This window comes from Xiphophorus hellerii, chromosome 10 (genome assembly GCF_003331165.1).
Source record: "Xiphophorus hellerii strain 12219 chromosome 10, Xiphophorus_hellerii-4.1, whole genome shotgun sequence".
Lineage (NCBI taxonomy): Eukaryota > Metazoa > Chordata > Actinopteri > Cyprinodontiformes > Poeciliidae > Xiphophorus > Xiphophorus hellerii.
Genome location: NC_045681.1, coordinates 3193452 through 3216186, shown reverse-complemented (window position 1 = coordinate 3216186; position 22735 = coordinate 3193452). Strand labels below are relative to the sequence as shown.

At 36.4% G+C, this 22735-nt stretch overlaps 1 protein-coding gene across 1 annotated transcript; it reads left to right on the top strand.

Moving 5' to 3' along the window:
- The first annotated feature begins 5784 nt into the window (after positions 1-5784).
- On the top strand, positions 5785-21456 carry LOC116727068 (integrin alpha-M-like). The gene is made up of 30 exons (XM_032574174.1): positions 5785-5976; positions 9359-9461; positions 9536-9636; positions 10286-10356; positions 10435-10549; positions 10677-10804; positions 10949-11091; positions 11927-12077; positions 12186-12336; positions 12551-12624; positions 12718-12841; positions 13067-13203; positions 13632-13772; positions 13886-14107; positions 14418-14551; positions 14723-14865; positions 14940-15094; positions 15191-15316; positions 15526-15599; positions 17531-17672; positions 17743-17841; positions 17920-17999; positions 18079-18165; positions 18258-18327; positions 18426-18524; positions 18600-18680; positions 19115-19225; positions 19335-19448; positions 19533-19643; positions 20765-21456. The coding sequence occupies exons 1-30, from the start codon at positions 5940-5942 to the stop codon at positions 20861-20863; spliced, it is 3423 nt and encodes a 1140-aa protein (XP_032430065.1). The 5' UTR covers positions 5785-5939; the 3' UTR covers positions 20864-21456.
- The last annotated feature ends 1279 nt before the right edge of the window (positions 21457-22735 follow it).

Below are 22735 nucleotides of genomic sequence, written 5' to 3'. Positions count from 1 at the left end.
TGCTGTTAACAGGATTTACCAACTATAATAAAGTTGATTTGATGCCTTGTATAATTTTAACTGATATGAAATGGATTGTATTTACGAACCTCAAAAATCCTTTTTCTTTCAGTGTGGTCATCAGCAGATTTAAGATGGTTTTCTGAAGAACTGGGGATACAGCGATGCATTCTGTTACAGAACAGAGCAGTTTCTGAAAATACAGAAATAAAAAAAACAGCTCTTAAATACAGGAAATAAACATGTGAGTAAAGAAACCTATTCCTCAGGATAAATCGACTTTGTCATAAATGCTGTTTTAACCTGAACAATGTCTGGCTAACTGCTGAAGGCTAACGGCTCAAGGTTAACGGCTCAAAGCTAATGGCTAATTTAGCTTTAATGATAAATCACGCCCATACTAACAACAAAGAGACATTTTAAAGACTACAAACATACACCGGCAGCTAAACAGTACCGTCAAAAGTGATAATTAACATTAACACATTCATATCACATGATTACTAACGTTCCTCACATCTTCAGTGACTGCTTCACCGCCATTACGCAGATCGGGTCTAGAACGTGAAGAAAGAGGAAACTGCATAAAACACCTTCAAAATAAAAGCATGAATATGAAAACATTAACTGCTTGAAATTATTAACAATGTTACTTAACACATGGTGTTTGCGCAACAGAACAAGTGCACCATTCGTGTTTATTGACGCCTATTGACGGCAAGCTCAGGAATGAAAATTACAAAAACTATTAGCTTTCGTGACAATAATAAAATTACACTGTGTTTATTCATGCAAATTAAGGTATACTTTGTGTTTAAACTACTAAAATAGTTTAAACCGTTATAAGTGTTTTTAAGAGGGGTTTCAGAGGGGGAATAGCAAATTCCAGCTATTCATAGGTGGCTGTGGTCTCTAAGCCCCACAAGTACTAGTGGGATTGCACTTTAGTTTCTAACTGTCACCTTGGACCACGAAAGGTTTGAATTCCAGTCTTTGGTCTTTCTCCATGAAGTTTACATGTTCTCCCCGTCCATGTGTTACACTGCAGGAAATGATGGGCCGAGTCACTCCTCGTGCAGCATATTTATTCAGTTTAAACTGTAAAAAGAAAATACAGCGGTTACAGTAGCGCTCCCAACATCCGCTGCAACAAGCTGTCATCTCTGCAATGGCGGACTCCTACAGCCTGCCAGAGCGTCACCCGCTGTTGTATGTGGTACTGAGCGCCCTCCGATGGCGAAACCAAAACATTGTTAAATCTAATAAACATTAACTCTAATAAACATTGTTAACTCTAATAAATTCTAACGCTAGGCTGTGAGTGATCATCACCAAAAACAAAATGTGGGGGGGGGCTAGTTTCATGACTCACTTTCCTAGTGCCACACATGCATGAGTTCGCTGTGGGTCACTTGGGTTTCCTCCCACAGCCCAAAAAATACAACTCTTACGTAAATTGGTCTCTCTAAATGCAAGGTTGTTTGACTAATGAAGAACAGGCAACCTGTCCTGGTTGTACACTCGCTGAATGACTGCTGGAGATAGGCAGTAATGAATTGAAGTAATGACAAATTACAAACCAGATTGGAATTAATTAATTAGTGGGGGAGGGGGGAAAACTAAGTGCTGCGTCTCAATGTTATGTTTAGTTTCTGTTTGGATGTAATGGACTTGAACCAGAAGACCCGAATGGTCTGGATGGTTGATACAGTTTAAGGATTTATTTCCCATGCAGTGCAACATAATAAGCAAAACAGGTTTCCTTTTTAAAAATACTTAAAATTGACACTAAACAGAAGAGGTGTCCTTTAGTTTCGTCTTTCTAACACCTGCAGTGCAGCCTTGACTCGTTTCCTTGGGGGGAGTTTACAGCCATTCACACACTTCACACGTAGACCTCTTTAGGTGACATCCTTCGATCCAAGAGACAATGACCCAAACATTTAGGGTCAGACACAAGGAGCAAAAGCAGAAAAATATATTTAAGGGGTTTAAATCAGGGCTTATTCATGTGTTAAATGATGGGTCCATCATAGGGCAGACTTAAATCCAATTGAGACTTTCACCCAGGCAGACTGAACTTGAGGTGGTCAAAACTCTTGTCTCTAGTTGTGCAAAGCTAGTAGAGGGGAAACCTAAAAGGCTTCCTGCTGCAACCGCAGTAAAAAGTGGTTGAGGAACTCAGGGGGCTGAGGACAAATACATGCTGCACTTATTAGATTTGTTGTAGTGAATACTTTTCAAAAATAACTTTCCAAAATATATGCATAGTTACATACTTACAGCCTACTTCTACCGCATACAATGCAAAAACACAAAATCTTAAAAAGTACTTTTGGTCTAGTTTCTAATGCAAATATTTTAATACACTTGAAATAAGACAAAACTAACCAACAAGTAACTTTCAGCAAGATATCAGAGCTTGTTTTGATTCAATAATTCCTTAATATTGATGAAAAGTACCAGTTCCAATGGAAGATAATTTCAACTAAAACATGGGAAATATTTCTTGTTAGAATTTTTAATAGTGATTTTGCATTCTAGTTATGGTCTAGTTTTGTTGGTCTGTCATGAAATAGAATAGGATGGGGATTGAAGATTAATGTAATGAGACAAAATGTGACAGACACTACATAGAGCAAACCTTGGTCCACATGCTTTACATGTTCCCCATTCTGACCCAACTGATTTAAATAATTACATTACCCCTTTAGAAAGTCTCCAGTTGCTGCAGAAGCCTGATATTTACCCAGTAAGCCAGGTGTTCAGCAGCACTGAAACATCTAAAATATGTAGGACAGAGGGCCATGAGGACCACCGTTGACGAGCTCTGATGTAGACCATACACTAATAGTTCACAGTGGGGAGTTCACAATGCTTGTGGAGCATTTGACATTTAAAACCTGCCCATAAAGTTGCACTATTGAACATTTATTAAAAGAAAATTTTGTTTTATATATGCTAAAACTGTCTGTGTGTCATGAATGTTTGATATGACACAGATAATTTGTGAAAGAATCAAGCACCTCCACCTCCTCTCTGTGTTGCTATTGTCATCTGAAGAAATGCACCACTCCTGGGAAAACACATCCAATCAGAGCCAGGAGCAATGTCTTAGTGCTGTCAATCAGGCTCATGTAAGTACTGATCAATGTGCGATTGGCAGAGAAACAATTTACCGCTAAAGGAAAATAGTTTCTCTCCCTTCATCAGGGGCCATGTTAACTAGCGCATACACAAGGATGATTAGCTGCACTGAGATCCTGAGCTTGATATTTTTTTCAGATTATTTATCTCATGCTGTACTGTCGCAATATGGTGACAGTTTTAACAAATATGTAAAAAGTATTTTTCATAAAAGTTACATGCTGTAGCAACATAAACCGATGATCCCCGACATTTCTCCATCTTTTCTTGCCCATATTTGCTTGACAAGAATCGGTTTCGAATCGCAAGCTCTGGAAAAGACTGGATGTTTTATATTTGTCATGCACACTCACAGCTGGGTGGAGGGTGAAGGGTGGGAGTCTTGAAACTGAAAAAAAAGTGAGTAAACTTTATCACTGATGAGCAACAGCTAGTGGGAAGGTTCACTTCCTGAACTGGGGGCTAAATTAGTCAACAAAAGGCTGAGACTTGACTGAGAAGTGAAACGGAAAAACACATAATCTACCAGCAAATGAACCTGCTGCAAGTTTCCAATTATTTAGGCAGAATCAGTCTTAGTGTTGACATTTTTATCGAAATATAATTCAACTAAAATCTGCCAGCTTATTTGAGCTGAATGCAATTTCTTTTTATCTTTCCTGCTTCACCAAGACATAAGCAACACATAACATATATTCTTGATAACCAGCTCACAGGGACTGCCTTATGCAGAACTAGCATGCAGACTTGACTCTCAAACAGGATGAGAATATTGAGGAAGTCCAAGAAAAGCAGAAATGTTCCGTTTTATTTTTACTTTTGTGTTGTGAAGAGGCTTGAAAGACCGACGTATGACTAGACAGATGGCTAAATTATACATTTATCCCCATGTAGATTATTTTAACTCTGGTCAGAAATACAGTGGATATAAATATTTGTGGTTCAGTATTCGAGAATAATTATTATTAAAATATTTGATAGATAATTCAGCTTGATAAGCAGAGATACCCAGGTATGATGCTACTTGGCCTGCTAAAGGCTAGCTTGCAATCTAGAAAGACTGTAAATCGTCTCAACTGTCCATATTCATGCATATTGAGATATATTAAGTGTGTACATGAAAGAAAAAAATCATTCATAGAAGTGGTGTATTTGGGGAATTTAATGATTTGCATGTGGTATATTGTATTGGTTCTCGGAGTCATTGTTTCTTCATGGTACAGCAAGGAAAACAGTTTTCAGAGACTCTCCTCCTCCCCCAAATATGGCTGTTGATTCATTCATTTTTGCAAGGAGTTGCCCGATTAAAACAGTTTTAATCCATTTCATTTCTGCTGACTTTAAAGTGTAACCAAACTGCAACTAAATAGAAGATTTCACAATGGTTGTTCTGTCACACCAACATGTTCTGCTTTCTATGCATTGGATTTTTTTAAAGATATCAGAGTGAAAAAGCCAGATACAAATGCATGTCATGCATTTCAGATTTTTATTTGTATTTTCCATTTAATTTTAAAGTAATTAGTTTCTTTTTTGTTTAGTTTATAACATAATAAAACACCAGAGAAGACTTTCAAGATGGTATGACTGTTTTTTTTGTTGTTGTTTTGTTTTTGGGGTTTTTTTTGCCAGAGATAGCGCTTCTTATATAGTGAAGCATCAATGTTTACTTCTGCTTATTTTGTACAAACTTTTCTTTCTTTTTTTGCAAAATTCACTGAAAGTGAGGATGTTGGGTAAAACGTCCTGCATGGATCCCCACCTTCTCCTCCATACACACACTCTTGCACATAAACACACTGCCTCAGAAAGCTGCATGCAAACAGCAGTGTGTGTTGATTGTTATCTGTATAGTTCATGAGTAAAACAGACCAAAGCACCAGATGTTTGATGCAAAAGTAATTAGAAGCTATTAGTGAATACTAGTTATATACTCAAACACAAAATCTTAGGATTTTTGCTTTAGTTTCTAGTGCAAATATCTTAGTACACTTGAAATAAGTCAAAACTAATTTACAAGTAACTTTGCAGCAAAACAAAGGAGCTTGTAAATAATTTCTTAGTCTTGATTAAAAAAATACTCGTTCCATTGGCAGATTATTTCACTTATAATAATAAATTTATTCTATGTTACAAGTGAAATAATCTGCTCATGGAGCTAGTACTATTGATCAGTATTAAGGAATCACTGACTTTAAACAAGTTCCTATAACTTGCTTTTAAGTGTACTAAGATATTTGTGCCACATAGACCAAAAATACTTGGTAAGATTTTGTGTTTTGATGTAAATTAAGCAGCATCAGTAATTCATCAAAAGCACAGTAGAAAGATTGTGCTTACTTCAGGAAGAGAACTGCTGCTGATCTATCTGGGCAACAACAAACGCTCACAGACGGTTGCTTTTAAGGATGTGACTTAATTTCTTCATTTCCAGATTAAGAAAAATGACCAAACCCACAGAGGGAGATGGAAGAACAATACCTTATTAGGACATGACCTGATTGCTTTAGGATTTCTAGTTAAAACAACTCGAACACAGATGACCAAAAATAGACTCTGTTATCTCCACCCATTGGTTTACTGTGAACTAATAAAAGCTGCTAGACATCACACTAACATTTTAAAGGACAGAGAAGAAAAAGGCAAATGAAAATATTTCTCTTCTGAGTTGAAAGTGACCCTGTTGTAACTCCTCCTACGTCAGGGAAAACGTAATGCACTCCCTCTCAGTTTAAATTGCTTAACCAGAGTGGAAATCATACTTTTAGTTTGAGCTCAATGCCAGAAACACAATGGACTGGATCATTACTGTGGCCCTTTTCTGTTCAGGTAAGGAAAGTTTGTGTCTTCTGATTTTATGCAGATGTTTTAAGTAATCTGCTAGTGTGACAACTGTAATTATTTGAAGAAAGCTGCAGACAGTAAAATAAGTTTCTGTTTTATCTATTATTTCTTGGACGCCTAAAAAAAAACCAAACACAAAAATGCCCTAAAAGTACAAGACATAAGAACATTTGAAATAGTTTTTGTATATCATCCAAAGATAAAATGTAACAAAAGTAAAGTTTATTGTGTTGCAATTGTGGTAGGAATTTGTGTGGTAACTTGTTCAAACCCCCACTTTGCAAATGTGTGAATAACTAAATGTAGTGTGAAGTGGTTTCAAGTGCTCTAAACTTAATAAAGCGCTAGGCAAGTACAGGCTATTTCCCTTTTAAGTCTTTTGGTGCAATAGAGCAGACAGCCACTTTAATTCCTTAAGATGCTGAAATCTTGATCACTTTTCAGTCTGCGAGAGAAACGTTTTCTACTTGCATTTGGGTTTGCTTCCTTTATCTTTTGGTGATTTATCATCAGTATGCATGTTAAAAATGGTCATTGCATTTAATTGTGTTAAATGCAACTGTGTAACTGTAACTGTATTAAATTCCCTTCACAATGTTCTTCATGATGACAAATATTTTCTTCTACTTAGTCCATACGTTCCGACAGTTCTTAAGGTGTTGGACTTTTTTCTTTGGAATTATTTAGAACTTTTCTTAAGAATAAGCAACGTGAATCTATTAACAAGAGTCAACGGTTCCTCTTGCAAATGAGACTTTTATCTGTGTGCGGTTTGAACCTGGTTAAATAAAGGAAATATTAAAAATGAAATCATGTGAAAATGTTAAGATTGCCTGAGTGAGCTGGTGGCAAAAGCAAACAGAGAAAAGCTGAACTTTTAATGGTGTCTCTTGGATGAAAGCTTTTAAATGCAGGTTTTCTGTAAAAGTAATTAAAAACATTTTACTGTCACAATCTTCGTGGCGGTGGCAGAGTAGCAACCCAATACAGGAAAATGGGAGGCAGAAGGGAAGTGAAAATATATGAGACAAAAATAAAAATTAAGACAAGGAAACTAAATAAATGTATAACAAACCAGAAAGAGGAAGACGATGAGTTACACATGGCAGGCGGGGCTGACAAAGCAGATGAACCAGCAGTGACTAAAGAACCAAAAAGGGAACATATTCTGAGATGAACTGATGGGTGGAACAAGAACCAACCGAGAAGCAGATGAGAAATCTGTCAGAGAATGAATAGCCAAACACAGACCGGTAACTAATAAGCGGTACACGACTACGACACAACTAGGTGTAAAAGACTGAAAACCAACAAGAGACTGAGATATTTAGAAATGGTACAAGAACAGGAAGCACAGAACAGAAATGCCCAGACCATACGCTTTCCAACACTTCATCTGAAGTGTTGGAATCGGTTCCAACAGCTCAAATCAAGTTTATTTGCATAGCATATTGCAGCACCAAGGCAGTTAGAAGTGCTTTACACCACACAGTCATCGACTATGAAACAAGTAATTAGGGGTTCCTTAAGTTTTGTTAATTTTGTGAGATCGTGATTGATCGATACTTACATGTGAAGCCGATCTTACCCAACGATCTTATCTACCTCAGCAAAGGTCTAAAAGTCAACCACTGTCCTCTTCTAGACAGGCCCACCAGGTCATGTGTGCGTTTTTCCAGTTAACAACCGTCAGCCCCCTGTTGCCAACTCAGCGACTTTATGGCTATATTTGGCAACAGTTCAGACAAAAAAAGGAATCGGCAAAAGTCAGAGAATCGGCAGGTCAGACTTTTTAAAGAGCAAAAAATCAGCGGTTGGCCAGAAAACTGCAATCGGTGCTCTCCAACAAGCAATAGACTTTGCATTTTGTCAAATGTTATCATCGAAATCGTCAAGGAAAAACTTCAGATATGTTGATCAATTCTTCACTTACAACAAATGAAAGGCAACTCTCAACAGGTGGGTTTTTAGTTTAGATTTAAAGGCACTCAGTGTTTCAGGTGTTTTTGCTGTTTTCTAGAAGTCTGTTCCAGATTTATGGTGAATAGAAGCTGAATGCTGTTTCTCCATGTTTGGTTCTGGTTCTAGATGCACAGCAGACCAGAACCAGAAGACCTGAGAGCTCTGGAAGGTTGCTATGACAACAGCAGATCTTTACTGTGTTGCTAAGCCGTTCAGTGATTTATAAACTACTTATACTACTTATAAACATCAGTACTTTAAAATCTATTCTCTGAGCTATACAGAGCCAGTGGAGGGACTTTAAAACTGGGGCGATGTGCTCTAACTTCCTGGTTTTAGTCAGAACATGAGCAGCAGCGTTTTGGATCAGCTGCAGATGGGGAATTAATTTTTGTAGGCAGACCTGTGAAGACACCGTCGCAATAATCGATGCAACTGAAGATAAACATATAGTTGAGTTTCTCTAGATCTTGCTGAGACATTAGTCCGTTAAGTCTGGACAGGAGGTGGTAGAAGGTCGAGTTTGCAACTGTCTTTATGAGACTCGGAACGTTCAGGTCTGACTCCATCACTACACTCAGATTTTGGGAATGATCACTAATTTCTATTTGTGATAACTGAAGCTGTGTGCTGACTCTGTATCGTTTCTCTTTGGGTCCAAAGACAGTAACTTCAGTTTTGTTTTTGTTCAGCTGGAGAAAGTTATGGCACATCCAGGTATTTATCTATTCTAACCATCTGTTCAGTGCTTGGATGGGTTCAGAGTCACCAGGTGACACGCTTTGTAGTGAATCAGAAGAGCCAAATCCCATCGAGTGAGAGCCAGCTCCTCCTTTTTTTACCATTTGCTGCTCAGCTCTCACTCTCAGTTACTTCACCCTGCTCACTGCAGAGATTTGTTTTGATTGGCAAGACGTTGGTCTAATTAGGTTCTAAAAGGATGCAAATCTCACCCCAGGTAACATTACTAATTTTAAAAATATGAAGCTGAATTGATAGTGGAGAAAGAAAATCCAATAAACACAATCCTATTATACCGGAAACATCCTTCAATATTAGGCAAAAACATCTTTGGGAGCAAAATCCATTTCAGTTTTTAAAGTAAAAAAATAACAGCCAATTGTATGATACAGCTTAAATATTAAAACCTGACTGCAATGTTCAACTTACACTGTTAACTTTATTGTTTCCATTTCTTGTGACATTTGAAAAATTTGGTCTTTAGTGCTTCCTAGTGGTTAAACAAAGACATTGCAGAACATGTTAGTTCTCTCCTGCAGTCTTCACCAAAATATTAGTGTACTCAGTCATTAAAACAGAATAATCTAACAAATAGTAAAAGAAAAACCATAATAGCTTTGAATTAAAGGGATTCTGTGGATTTTTTCTTCTTTTTTTCTCTCAGTGCTAAAAGCTGCCGTCGGCTTTAATGTTGATTCTGGGTCTTGGAAAACCCTGAGTCAGTCTGATGAAAGTTTTGGCTACCAGGTGGTGCAAAGACAATCAGAGTGAGTCAACTTGATTTAATTTTTTTAAACTTTTGTAATATGTTGTAACCAATGTTTGTCTGTGTTTCTCTCAGTCTCCTTGTCAGCGCCCCACTACTACAGTACGAAGGGAATAAAAGGGGACGGATATATCAGTGCAACACAGGAGGCAGATGTAGCAATCTTGTTGCTCTAGGTAGGAATCACTTTACTCCTGATATTGTGAATGCACAGATTTCATAATAAAGATATTTAAACTTACACATTTTATAAGCTGATCTCATGACCAGATGTTGTATGCACCAGGAGCTCAAAGGAAAGATCTTGCACTAAATACTGAATAATGTCAAGCATGCAGTCCAGTAAACAAGTATTTTCTCCATCAAACTTATATGTTTCAGCTGAAGTTTTAATATCAGACTAAGGTAATGTAACATCCAGTGAACATTCAGGTTTAGGGGAAATTATTGGCTTCTCTATTTACTCTGTTTAATGCCAACATTTATTTGATGCCCCAAAAAGGAAAAAAAATCTGAAAGGGTGAAATAATCTTTCTTATTAAAAGGTCAACCTTACCTTCTCATTTTTATATCTTGTTGCCATTTGATTAAAAATATAGCAGACATTTCCCTTTAACAGCTTCCTTTTCCTTTTTATGGTTTAAGGTTTATGGAGCAACATTCGGCTAAGCCAACCTTTGACCAAACTGGTGTTATAAGAGCTTCAGTTGAGAAACATTTAGATTAAAACAAAGTGAAATGCTGCAAATTACTGTATTTTATGGAGACAATTCTTAATGAGTGATAATTTTGCCAAGTCGTCACCACCAGTGATTGTTTTTACAGAGCAAAGAGCTGCTGTCAACATGTCTCTTGGTTTGGCGATGGCAAATGATCCGTCAACACGAAACACAATGGTGAGAGGATGAGCTACAGAAATTAATGAATAAGTAATGGATGAAAATGTAAAGGTATATTATTCACAAATTCCCCAGGTCTGTGGTCCAACCATTCCCAGAGACTGCAAAACTATCACCATGTACAACGGTTTGTGCTATGGGCTCAATCCAGATAATACGTTTGTAAAGTCTTACCCGTCTGCCACTGAAGGTAAGTACAGTGAACCTGTTCCATCATAATTATGTCACTGCTTCTGTAAACTGGAGGTTAACTTTCTCATTAGCATACTTGAATAACGGTCAGGAAACCTGTCTGGATCTCTGATTTCTTTTCACAGAGTGTCAAACCCAAACTGACATTGCATTTCTGCTGGATGGCTCAGGGAGTGTATCCGAAGAAGATTTCAGGAGAATGAAAACATTTGTGAAAAATCTGATCAGAACATTCCTGGGAAGAGATGCACAGGTGAGACTTATAACTTCATCAAAAACCTTGTTGTTGCTTTTCTAAGTGTACACCTCCTTTAAGGTCATTGCTGCTTTTAATTTACTGTAGTTGATTTTTATTGAAAGTAGTTTTAACTTCATATCCATTTTTTCATTTTTGCAGTTTGCCATTACCCAGTTTTCAGACTATCCAACAACGCATTACTACTTTAACACTTTTAGAACTTCCAACTGGGAACCTCAAATTGACAACATCCTTCAATTAAGAAGTAGAACATATACAGCTAGAGCCATCCAAAATGTTGTGTAAGTATTTCTGACGTGTTAGTGTATAGTTCACCAAATTATTTCAATATTATTATGAGAAAGCATAAATAAACAAAATTAAATTTGATCATGAAAAGTTTAGAAAGTCAGTTTTTCTGATTAAAAGACATGTTGTTTCAGGAGGTAATGTAGTTTTTACCCATTAGGAAAAATTATTATGAATGTAACTCGAAAAAGATTCTAGACAGGTTGATTATTGTTTACTCAGTTTGTTTACATAAAAAGAGCTATACTACTACCTTTGTCTTTAATATATTGTAAGGAAACTAAAAATATTTACTTTTGTCTACTTGATAGTTGCACATATAAAAAAATTAAAGCAAATCAGATGAAACTACTTAGTAAAATATGAGAAAAGTAGACTTAAAAGAAGATTAAATCTGTGCACTTATTGCATGATAGTGGGTCAAAATAAAGAAAATGTTTTTAGACAAAGGTATTTGCAGCCCCGATGTGCTAAGGAGCGCTATATAAAGTATTTTCTGCCCGAGGTGGTCAGACTTCATACATAAGTAGCCTCTAGAGTGGTGAGACTTAAATGAATATATTTTTTAGCAATCGAGTGTCCTTACGACTATTACTGCTACTTGTTAAATATTGTGGTTTGTGTTTTTTTTATTGTTTTCATTTTTAATCCAGGACAATATTTAAATATTTCTGAAAACCACAACATTGGTAAAATAAAGGCTATGACATGTAGGAGGGAAACAACCCAACACTCCAGTTTGTTCACACTACATTTTATAAAAGAGAGAGAAAACAGGGGCAGCGATGGAGGAACACAAATAATAATAATCATTTATTTTTTTAACAGGGACGACGTCTTCTCACTACAAAGTGGTTCCAGGTCAAATGCGAAAAGAATTTTAATAGTGATTGCAGATGGAGTATCTCATGATCGCCAAAACTTACCAGCAGCAGCACAGTCAGCTGATCGAAAAAATATTCTTCGATTTGCTATTGGGGTAAGCGGCATTTATTAATTTTCTTTTACAATTACATGCAAACATAAATGTCTGTTTCGAAAAGAACTACTGCAGCATGTTTTACTCACATTGTATTTCTGCCTCTAGGTGGGGAACGCATTCACAAATTACTATGCAAAACAAGAACTCATAACGATTGCATCTCAACCTGCTGACAATTTTGTGTTTGAAGTGGGAAGCTTTGATGCTCTTGACAAAATACGGGACAACTTGCAGGCCAAAATTTTTTCCATTGAAGGTATAAATGTATAATTTAACATCTGAAACATGTGTTAATTTTTCAGCATGATGAATACATTTTGTTTCACAGCTTACATTGGCTATTTACAAATATGAATCGCATATTATATATAGTCAAAGTAATGACTATGTTTAAGTTACTGTTGTGCTCTGTGGTGTAGAGGAACTAAAGAACTCTGTAAAATAATATTTAATTTGTTTTGAATTTACAGGATCACAAAGTGGTGGAGAGACACTGAAACAGGAAATGTCTCAAGAAGGCTTCAGAGCAGCTTATGTGTCTGGGGTAAATAACATCAAAGTAAAATTTTCAGAGTATTACAGTATTAAAAACAACCCATATTTGAAATAAAATGTTCTCTCTGTTCTTGCATTGCAGTATATTCAGATGACTATGGTTGGTGCTAACCAGTGGAAAGGAGGCTACAAGAAATACTTGCTTAGTGATAATTTAAAACCAGTCTCATTTGAGCCATCGTCCATTGAGCCTGACAGTTACCTTGGTAAGAACAGGACAGAAATGTGACTTTTTAGGGCTTTTTATCTGCACAATTTTAGTTCGGTATAGCAAAGATAATTCACTGACACAGAGAACTGCTATGTTTGTCTATTAGAAAGCCACTTTTAGGTATTTCAGTCTGTTTAGCAACTTAACTGTCCAAAACATTTAAAAATGTAAAAAGACAATTTTTCCTGATGTATCTGACTATATAACCATTAAACTCCAGGTTATTCCATGGCTGTTGCTAAAACCGTTTATGGTCCACTGACAATTCTTGGTGCTCCACGAAATCAACACAAAGGATTTGTTATGACAGTTTTCAATGAACAACTGAGAGATCAAATCAGACCCTTTGAACGACAGGTAGGTACAGTACATCCATTCAATAAAAAGACAAACAACTATTTTTTCTCTTTCTGGCATTAAATTAGATCAAACTATTTTTGTTGTAGGTCATCTATGAAAACCAAAGCTATTTCAATTTGCTGAATGACAAATTGACGAAATGTTTTAGAAATTATTTGATTACTTTTTCCAAATTCAGAAACTCAGATACATTTTCTTTGAACATAAACAACTAAGCTGCACACATGTTGACATTCTTGGTGACAAAGGGAATTAATTGAGTAGAAAGTAGGATAAGCGTTTCATATGACTTGTGGCCCATTACGTAAGAACACCGGTCTTGTTACTGAACGCTATTACTTTATTATTGTGATCAGATTATAAGAACAACTGTATAAAAAAATGAAGGCTTGTTTCTGATGACCATTTCTTCTTGTTTTTTCCAGACTGGTGAATATTTTGGGGCTGAGGTTTGTGCCATGGATGTGGATAATGATGGTGTGACTGATCTAATCCTCATATCCTCTCCGATGTACAAAGACGTTGATAGAGAAGGACGAGTTTATGTCTGTGAATTAAGTAGTTTGGTAAAATACTCTACGTATATTTTATCTAACCAAAGTTTTTCTCATGTCAAGTTCTGTACTGCTAAATGTTGGCAAAACACAACTAAGATTTTCTCATCACCTCATTTTTCCAGAGTGTGGTTTGTTATTTTGATAATCCATCACAAATAACCACACTAAGAGGTGATGCGTCTGTCAGAGGGAGGTTTGGCTCGTCTCTTGCTGTTCTGCCTGATATAAATGCAGACACATTCAATGATTTGGCTGTTGGAGCTCCTTTGGAGAATGATGGCCAAGGCAGCATCTACATATTCCAAGGAGAAGGAGGAAGAAAAATAAATCCTACTTACTCACAGGTGAGCAAAACACAAACACAAATTACTAAATGTCTTGTTTTTCAAAATGAGTTGAATCTTCACAGTTGGTAGGGTCTTTATTGAATAGAGTTTACTTTGTTCTTCACATTATTCTGTAAGTTCTCTCCAGCTACTCTGGCTTCCTCCGATAGTCCAAAGTCATTACTGCTAAGTTTAATGCAACCATTACAGAGAACGGGGGTGGGCTGGTGACCTTTACCCCCAGCCAGTCTACGCCTCTGCACAGACAAGCTGGTAAAAAGAAATGGATGAATGGAATTGATAAAGCGAGATGTTTCTCATTACACAGAGAATTGCTGCATCTGCCGTCCAATCAGGCCTGAAGTTATTTGGCATCTCAATCAGTCAGTCTTCCTACGATCAGAGTGGTGATAGACTTCCTGACTTAGCAGTGGGTTCAAAGGGAAAAGTTGTCATACTCAGGTAAGTTCCCATTATGACTATTTATTAACACACATCTTCCCTAATTCAACAGATTCTTCTTCATTTGCAACCTAAATATGTTTATGGGACAAAAAGCCTGAATGTTACTGAATAAAGTTGTTAATTGCTCCACAATCTCAAAACAAACAACATGGCCTTTTCTGTTTCTAGATCCAGACCAGTTGTAACAGTGACTGCCACTGTGTCGTTCAACCCAAATCTGATCCCAACTCAAAACCCAGACTGTTCAAAACCACTGCCAAGCAAGGCTACTGTCTGCTTTACTATGAGCAAACTGTCTAATGTGAATGAAGGTACATTTCTTTAGTTTTTCTATTTGTCCAGCCTTTTATTTAAGAAATTTTAACAAACAAAACACATCTTGCAGCTCAAGCACAGGTTAATTTCACTTTAACGTTGGACGCAAATCGTAAGATGCCAAACAACCGAGCTGAGATCAGCAAGGATGTGAGGCACAAGAGTGGATCTCTTAATCTTAAGTTAAATAAGAAAGAATGCATTGATATGGACTTTTTTATTGAGGTAAGTCCTAATGGAAATATTACAGTAATCTTATTACAACTATATAAGTTTAAACTGTTTCTTAATTAATCACCTTTCTATCTCAATGCCTTGCAGTCTTGTCCAGAAGATGCTCTCAATCCACTCAATAATGAGCTCAGATTCACGTTTGGTGGTTTATCTTCTGGCTCAAACCCTAGACCAAGCCTATCTCCACAGATTAAAACCACAACATTTCATCCTGTGAGTAACTCCTGTACATCCTGAATCTGAACAGAAAGATCTTTACTGAGCTTTAACCTTTCCACAACTTTTGACGAGTTCCTTTCATGGTTACCAGTATGACCGTTTCAGACAAAACATTACATCATGAAGTAATTTCAAAAACATATTGACCTAAATGTAAATTTTTGTTTGAGCAGATCTGTTTAATAGTTCATTGTCCTCCACAGATTGGGTTTGAGATCAGTTGTGGAGCTGACAAAGTGTGTGAAGACAACTTGAAGGTGGATTTTAACTTTACCAAGTAAGAGATTTGTTTCTGGAAGTAAAGCCTTGATATGTCCGGTGAACTATACACATTATGTCTGCAAAACTTATACTAACATTTGTATTTGTTTGGCAAAAGTAAGATTTACAAGAAATCTCAGACTGTGCTTCTCATGGTTTATGTCCCAGAAATATTTCTTTTGGCACATGCCCAAATGATCTGACAGCGAGTAGCAAAAAGTCACATATATCATCATACATAAACGCAACTATTGCCACATTTTGAAAAATACTGAGGATTTACTGTATAGTACTCTGCAATATTAAGATCAGAGAAGATGCTATAATGTTTTCACAGTCTTGGCCTCTGTGCTGACTGTTAGTCCAGTTTTGAAGGTCTCTTTGCACTTGGCTTCACCTTGTCATGAAGTCGAGTCACTCCTGGGTTACAATCCAAGAACATTTATTTGTGAGTTTCTTAACAGATAGATAAAACACAACACATTCTCCAGCTCAGCAGCTTCTCTGCTTTGTGTCTCCATCTTATTCTGCTGCGCCCCCTAGTGGCTAGAAACAGAACTATTAGTCAAACTACTAGCATCTCCCCCCTTTCACTTCTTCAGTGTCTAAACCCTACTTTACAGTAAAACATCATTATAATGCAACTCCCACAACACATCAGAAGCATAGAACAATGTGAACTCCTGCTTTTCAGTGGGTGAATAAACTTTTTTTTCCTGTTTATTTTTTTTACATAGAACAAACTTTTAAACACGGCAAATGTTAAATTAAAAATTTATTCTGCAGTATCTGCCATCAAAATTGCCCTTAAAAATGTTAATCATCACAATGTAAATTATTGATCTCATTTTGATTTATCATGAGATTACTTGCATAATGCCACAGGCTAACTGACAAACGACTCTTCACTTTCCCCCTGTTGCTAGGCGAGTCTGTGAAAGCATGAACTCTCATTGTGTTTCTTTTAGGCATAAATCGCTTCATAATAGTCCTATTCATCATCTGCCGTGAACGTAAAGATGCTAAATATTAGCTCAGTCATCTTTGCCCATCACATAAAGAAGTGTATTTACTTGTACTTCACCATCTTCCTGGTCAAGCCTTGTAGCGATGCTACGATGACGGCTGGGTAAAGTCTGACTGCTCCGGCGAATGGCACGCCGCCATTTTGATGCTTAAATCTTCCCCTTGACTGACTGCTGACACCATGTCACGCAGTTGAGCCACTGATTAATTCGTATCCAGGAAGATTTATTTGTGGGGTTCGTTCTTTACAAGAGAGCAAAACACGTCGGCCATTATTGTCCAGCTCAATTTCTTCTCCGTTTTACATCTCTTTGTCTTATTCTGCGGTGCCCCCTAGTGGTTAGGAAAAGAACTACTATGTATTTGTCTTACTATTATTTCTTTTTATGATGGCTGGCAAGCAAGGTTTAGATGTGCATTACTGCCACATATAGGAATGGAGTGTGGATCGATATGCAATTTTTAAAACTAAGAGTAAACAAATAACATCCATCCATCCATTTTCTGTACATTCTTGTCCCTAGTGGGGGTGGGAGGGGTGCTGGTCCAAATGTTTTGGGCGAGAGGCAGAGTCACCCTGGACAAAGTAACCACATTTTCTCTTTTAATTTTACTTCTTAAGTTGCCCTAACAAAAAACAATAAGATTCAAAACAGAAAAGTTTATATAAAACGGCTTGTATATTCAACTGTAACTGGTTTTCCTGTAATCTGCATACCAGTTCCTTTCTCTCAATTGAAAACTTGGGACAGAACAATAAGACATCTTTGACTGTCTCTTGAAAACAAAAGTCAAATTTTTCTGTGGGACGTTTTTCCATTTTAAATAATCTACTGTCTAACACTGTCCGACCAAAACGTAGACTGGATAGTAAATGATATCACAATCTTTATGCACCTGTCGTTTATCATGTTTTTTCAGATCCTCAGTGGTTAAAGTCGGCATAGATGAACTTTTGAATGTGACTGTCTCTGTGAAGAACAGAGGAGAAAACTCGTACAACAGTCGCATTACTCTCACATACCCAGTTGGGCTCTCCTACAGGAAGGTTACACCTCTGGAAGTAAGGCACTAATATTAATTTATGTTGGTGAAGCTGCTGCAACAAGTTGATAATCTGTGTTTTATTGCAGGGAAGAATTGAATGCAACTCTGTGGACAGTGAGGATGGTGTAACAAAAGGAAAGACAGTCTGTAGCGTCGACAAACCAATATTCAAAAGCAACTCCATGGTTAGTTTGTGCTGCTGCTTCACTCATTATTTAACTAAAAGAGGAAGTCATCTGATCCCTCTTTCATTTCCTTTTTAGGCAATCTTCATTGTCTCATATGGTTTCAACACCAACAGTGATCTTAGTAGAAAGATCGAAGTGACTGCGAAGGCCACCAGGTGCAACTCAAAGAGTTTAAGGTGCAGCTCTTTGATGCTGAACTTTTAACTAATTTTTTATTTGATCTTTCTCTTATAGTGACAATGAGCGTCACTCCTCTTCTAGTGAAGTCGACAAAAAACAGGAGATTGATGTCAAGTACAGTGTTTTTGTCACAATTGAAAGGTTTGTTAACTCAAGCAAATAATTTATTATTTAAAAAATCCACAATAGTTTAAATATATTTTATTAAATGAATGCATGAAATGTATGCTCAGCTCCCTCAGCTACAACAATTTCACATTTGGTGAAAATGCTGCTCAAAAACCACTTGAGCAAAAAATAAAGGTAAAAGAAAATTTTATTTGGATCAGTAATATATTCTACATTCTGGTTCAGTCATTATATAATTTGGGTTCTTTGTGTTTTATTCCCAATTCTCTTAGGTGTTTAACACTATCAGACCACTAAATTTGACTGTGGTGATCAAAGTTCCTGTAAAACTTGGTGGCAAAGACATCTGGATGGACATGAGCAGTTTTCAGGTAACAAATGCTGCAAACTAGAACTAATTAAATGTAAATAAGACTTAAACTGATCAGATGGAGCTCTGTTTTCAGATTCCAGGCTGTCAGAGAAGTAGAGATGAAGAACCCACTGCCACTGATTTTGTTGATAAGATAAAAGAAAAGAAAATATTGGTAAGTATGTCTTTACTTACCAATTAAGCTCCTTTATTAAGGAGAGGAATTGAGTGCAACTCTGCGGACAGTGAGGATGGTGTAACAAAAGAAAAGACAGTCTGTCTTTAAGTATTATGTCCTTAATAAAGGAGCTTAATACTTAAATTATTAAGGAGTATTAAGCTCCTTTATTAAGCTTAAGAGTATTAAGCTTCTCCTTAATAAATGAGTAGCTCTCAAAAATTTACATAAATGTTATGCTATTGCCTAATATTTTTCACATAATGTGACGTATCTTGTGTATTTAAACTGTAAATTCATGAGAGGTTTTATTGGATTCACATCAGAGAACTAATACTTAGTTAAATTGTCTTTTTTGATTCAGTTTTTGCATTTAGTCTTCTGAAATTCCCACAGTTAATCAGTATCATGCAACTTTAATTTTGGTACAGGACTGCACCGTAGCGAAGTGCAGAGTGTTCAGGTGCTACCAGTTCATGGAACGGAACAAGGACAAAACGTACACCATCTCTGCAAACATCAGCTCAGGATGGATAGAACAGGTAATTGATGTGAAGGTGATGTAGATGCGCTGACTAGCTTGTAAATTGTAAAATAAATAAATAAAGTAGGACAAAAAAGCTCATAGTCCCTGATGTGTTTCTCTCTCAGATCGGACTTTCATCTGCGAAGTTCCTCCTGACCAGTACAGCCAGTCTAGAGTATGATGAGAACCAGTATATCTTCTTCTCTACAACCTCTAACAGTGACCCTCCTGTTCACAAGGTGACAGCATGTTGCTATCAACATCTTAGTACCAATCAGACCTTTAAGGGTTTTATTTGAAACGTCTAAACCTCTCATTTTCAGATAGAGGCAGAGGTAGAAGTGTTTCCTAAACCAGATTTCACTAAAGAGATTATAGGAGGATCTCTGGGAGGGTTGGCCTTTCTGGCTTTACTTACTGCCGGTCTGTATAAGGTGAGTCAACTAAGATTTTTTTAAAATCTCAATGATTTCCAGTTGAAAGTAATTGACAAAACATGACCAGTAATTTCTAACAAGCAGATTTCTTAATTTTTAATTTTTCTTTGCAAAATTCCCATTTTCAATGTTTTCATGCTTTCCCTTCTGTCTCTTCTGCATCTAAAAACAGCCCAAGTGCTTCACCCAAACATTTTCTGGGAATAACTGAGTGCCTCTTAGTGTCTGGAAAATTAGCCATTTCAAAAACAGCAGATGCTGAGTAATATTGTGGTGTTACCTAGCAACCCCAGCACACCCCAGCACATTTGGTCAGCTGGTTTTACTCGCAGTACAATGGCTGCTGGAAAAGACAAGAGTTTTGTTGTTGGCTTACCATCCAGAAACCACTTGCTGCATTTTTGTTGATTGTGCAGGAGGCCCCGCTTTTGCTTTTCAAAGATATACAGTACAGACCAAAAGTTTGGACATACCTTTTAATTCAATGAGTTTCCTTTATTTTCATGACTATTGACATTGTAGATTCACACTGAAGGCATCAACACTATGAATAACACATGTGGAAATATGCACTAAACAAAAAAGTGAAAAACAACTGAAAATACCCCTTATATTCTAGTTTCTTCAAAGTAGCAACCTTTTGCTGTGATTACTGCTTTGCACACACTCTGCATTTTCTTGATGAGCTTCAAGAGGTAGTCACCTGAAATGGTTTTCACTTCATAGGTGTGCCCTGTCAGGTTAATAAGTGGGATTTCTTGCCTTATAAATAGTCATGAAAATAAAGATAACCCATTGAATTAGAAAGGTGTGTCCAAACTTTTGGTCTGTACTGTATGTTTGCAACCATTATTGTGAGCAAGTGTAAATGTCGATTTGGTGGGACGTGGCTAGTTGCCGCTTATTTAGATTTAAAGTGAGAGGAGACCTTAAAACAACTAATTTTGAAAGGAGCTCAAAAAATTCAGAACTGAGCAGACTGAAATCTTTGATTTTGTGCAAATGAACGTTGTCTGCATCGCCCACCATATTCAAGGAAGCGCGATAAGTCACCGTTAAATGTTTATCTTAAGCCTTCCCTCACTCATCTTGTTCTCTCTTTCCTGTGTTGCTCTCAGGCTGGATTTTTCAAGAGCAAATACAACCAGATGATTAGTGAGAATGAAGGAGGAGAAGCAGAACTAGGAGCTGAAGGAGCAGCTCCCACAAATGGATGAAATTTCCAGTACATTTGCGATGATCATTGTTTCTATGAAATGTATCTGATGGTCGTTTAATTTAGTGAATGTACCAAACACAGTGTGTGTTTTTCAAACCATTTCCTGTGTTATTTTGTACATATGAGTTTGAACAACGAACCAGTAAATCTGTGCAGAATTACTGGTAGTAATGTAGCTTCTCTTAATGTTAGGAAGTGATGATATACTTGCTTTTGTAAAAAAAAAAAAAAACTAACTCTGATTGAGGACATTTAATAGAGCTGTACTGCTCAAAGTTACTGTGGATTAAAGTGTAATGCATAATGATGAACTTGTGAAGGGATCTGAAATGCAAAGTGAAATATCCACAACTGCAATGTAATATTTCTGAAGCTTTGTTTGTTTGCTTTGGACTTTCAGGTGAAATTTGTTTCATCTTGACTAGTTTAATTTATGGTGGACAAAAAAACATAACAGTATTCAGTGATTTTTAAACATTTTAAAACACAACATGCTTAAAGTTATATGAAGGCTAAAAAAACTGTTTGTGCTGTACAAAAGGATTTATACTGCTTTGATTAGAAATAAAGAACAATTTATATTAATAAAACCACTTTCTTGTATTGTGTTGTTCATTAAATAATTCAGATATTTTATTTAAGGAAGAATAAAGATCAGATTTTATTGTCCTGTGTTACGTTTTGTGATTTACAATGTGTAATGTGGGAAACTGTACTATTAAACTACAGAGTGGCAGGAATCACTTGAAAAAAATATTTATTTAAAAGATAAATATTTACTCATAAATAACATTTTCATGGCTAAAATTTTATATGTATCAGAACTAATAAATTTAAAATTACTGGTCATGCATTAATCCTTCTTTTCCAGCTAAAAGTATAAAATCAAAGCTAAAAACAAAATCAACATTGTTGAGCTTTACATCATATTGTAATTTTATCAAGTCTTCAAACCTGGAGTGTTGCCTTGATTCTTACATGAAAGTTTGAGAAATCCTTTAATCTCCATGGCAACCATTCAGCTGTGCAAAACGCCTGGCTGGACCTAGCTTCGCCTTCCAGACACAGCTCCTCCTCAGAGCTGCAGTTTCACTACTCCTCCTCCACTCAGCTCCTTACGACTAGCCCATTGCAATTAGCCAACACCTGGTAGAACTGCTGAGCTCATTATAGGAGCTACTTGTAAGAGAAACTGCTAAAAACGTTGTTAAAGGGTTAATAAAGGAGCCATGTTGGGATGACTATCTGAAGGCCGAGTTTCAGAAAAAAAAAGCAGGAGTTTCTTAAAGAGATAGAAGCGCAATTTCAAAGCATTAAATATGGAAGTCAAACTTAAGTCATATTTGATACATATGGCATTTTTATAACAATTAAAGGTAACATAGTCAATTGGTTGTGCTATAAAATGGCAATATAAGCCTGGAAGATGAAAAATACTGAAACATTGTTTGGCCAGGTGATCAGTGTTTTAAATTCATCCTCCACTGAAAAAATGTACATTTGTTTTAATCCAAGTAAAACATGCATTTTGAACTGCATATGAATTAAAGGTAATGTTAGGACCTAGAAAATGTCTTATTGAAGACAATTTGCAAAAAAGAGGGAAATAATCACAGATACATGGAAAAAAAATAAAGAAACACATTTAAAAGATTTTGTTTATTTGGATAATCACAAATTATAAAAAACATTTATGATGAAAGAAGCCAAGCAAAATTTTCACTCAAGGTGAGAGCTGCGTTACAAACAGCAGTTTTAATCAACACTTTCCTCATAGAAAGAGAAACTACATTTTTACCAGATAGTTTGCATTTCAAGGTAGCAATTAACAAGTAATGATTTGGAAAATACACATTGTGTTTGGCCCATT